Consider the following 887-nt stretch of genomic DNA (forward strand, 5'->3'; position numbering starts at 1 on the left):
ATATAATTATAGATAATTTCCTGATACTAATGATGAAAATATAGAATAAAAACTTTCTCTAATAGAATATACAAATATTATAAAAATAATAGGATTGAATGTAAATAAGATACCCACAGAAAAATATTTTAAAGATGTTCCATATAATGATGTTAATGAAGGATAAGATACTAAATGTGCTTTAATATTATTATAGTTACTAAATATAAAAAATATATTTATAAGAACGGTGATTTTGTGTGCCGTTAACATATAACGGTAAGAAGGTTCGCCGGGGATAACAGGTTATAGTATATATAGAGCTCAAATCTTTATATACTATTGGCACCTCCATGTCGTCTCATCGCAGCCTTGCAATAAATTAATATTATTTAGCGTGTATTGTTGCCTTGTACACACCGCTCGTCACGCAAATTTATATTACTAAGATAAAGAACTCCAGGCGTTAACCTGTAGAGTTGAGATGGAAACAGCCGGAAAGGAAATATTACGTCCAAATGATAAGAATATATATGAAATATACTAGCATGGGACTAAAAAATGTTATGTTGTTGGTTTAAGCCCTTTTACCATACAAGAGATCGCGTACTTTGGACTGAAAAAAGCTGTGAGGAAACTACATTAAAGGAACTCGACTGGCCTACAATATAAGAACGAACGCTTTTAACGCCTGACATGGATGGGATAATACTCGACTTTTCCMAAGTATAACCGCTGTCGCTGGGACTGTATGGATCGAAATCTTACTTATTCATATCCAAGCCTCACTTATTGGGAAAATATATAAATAWATTTTTTTTTGGGTTTYCAAAAGATATACACTTTATTTACAAATTGCAAATCATAAACTTTTAGGTCTATACTAATTATGGGTTTTCATTTTTTAT

The 887-nt window shown here is 30.9% G+C and overlaps 1 protein-coding gene across 1 annotated transcript; it reads right to left on the minus strand.

The window, feature by feature from the left end:
• PVX_142260 (cytochrome c oxidase subunit III, putative) lies at window positions 1-253 on the minus strand. Its single transcript, XM_001612286.1, has one exon. The coding sequence runs from the start codon at window positions 250-252 to the stop codon at window positions 7-9; it is 246 nt and encodes an 81-aa protein (XP_001612336.1). The 5' UTR covers window position 253; the 3' UTR covers window positions 1-6.
• Window positions 254-887: the final 634 nt, after the last annotated feature.

The sequence above is a fragment of the Plasmodium vivax genome, genomic scaffold (assembly GCF_000002415.2).
Source record: "Plasmodium vivax scf_3849 genomic scaffold, whole genome shotgun sequence".
Lineage (NCBI taxonomy): Eukaryota > Apicomplexa > Aconoidasida > Haemosporida > Plasmodiidae > Plasmodium > Plasmodium vivax.

What these genes read in the sequence shown, in the direction of transcription:
- PVX_142260 (XM_001612286.1), bottom strand. Translation starts at nt 252, where the DNA reads ATGTTAACGGCACACAAAATCACCGTTCTTATAAATATATTTTTTATA.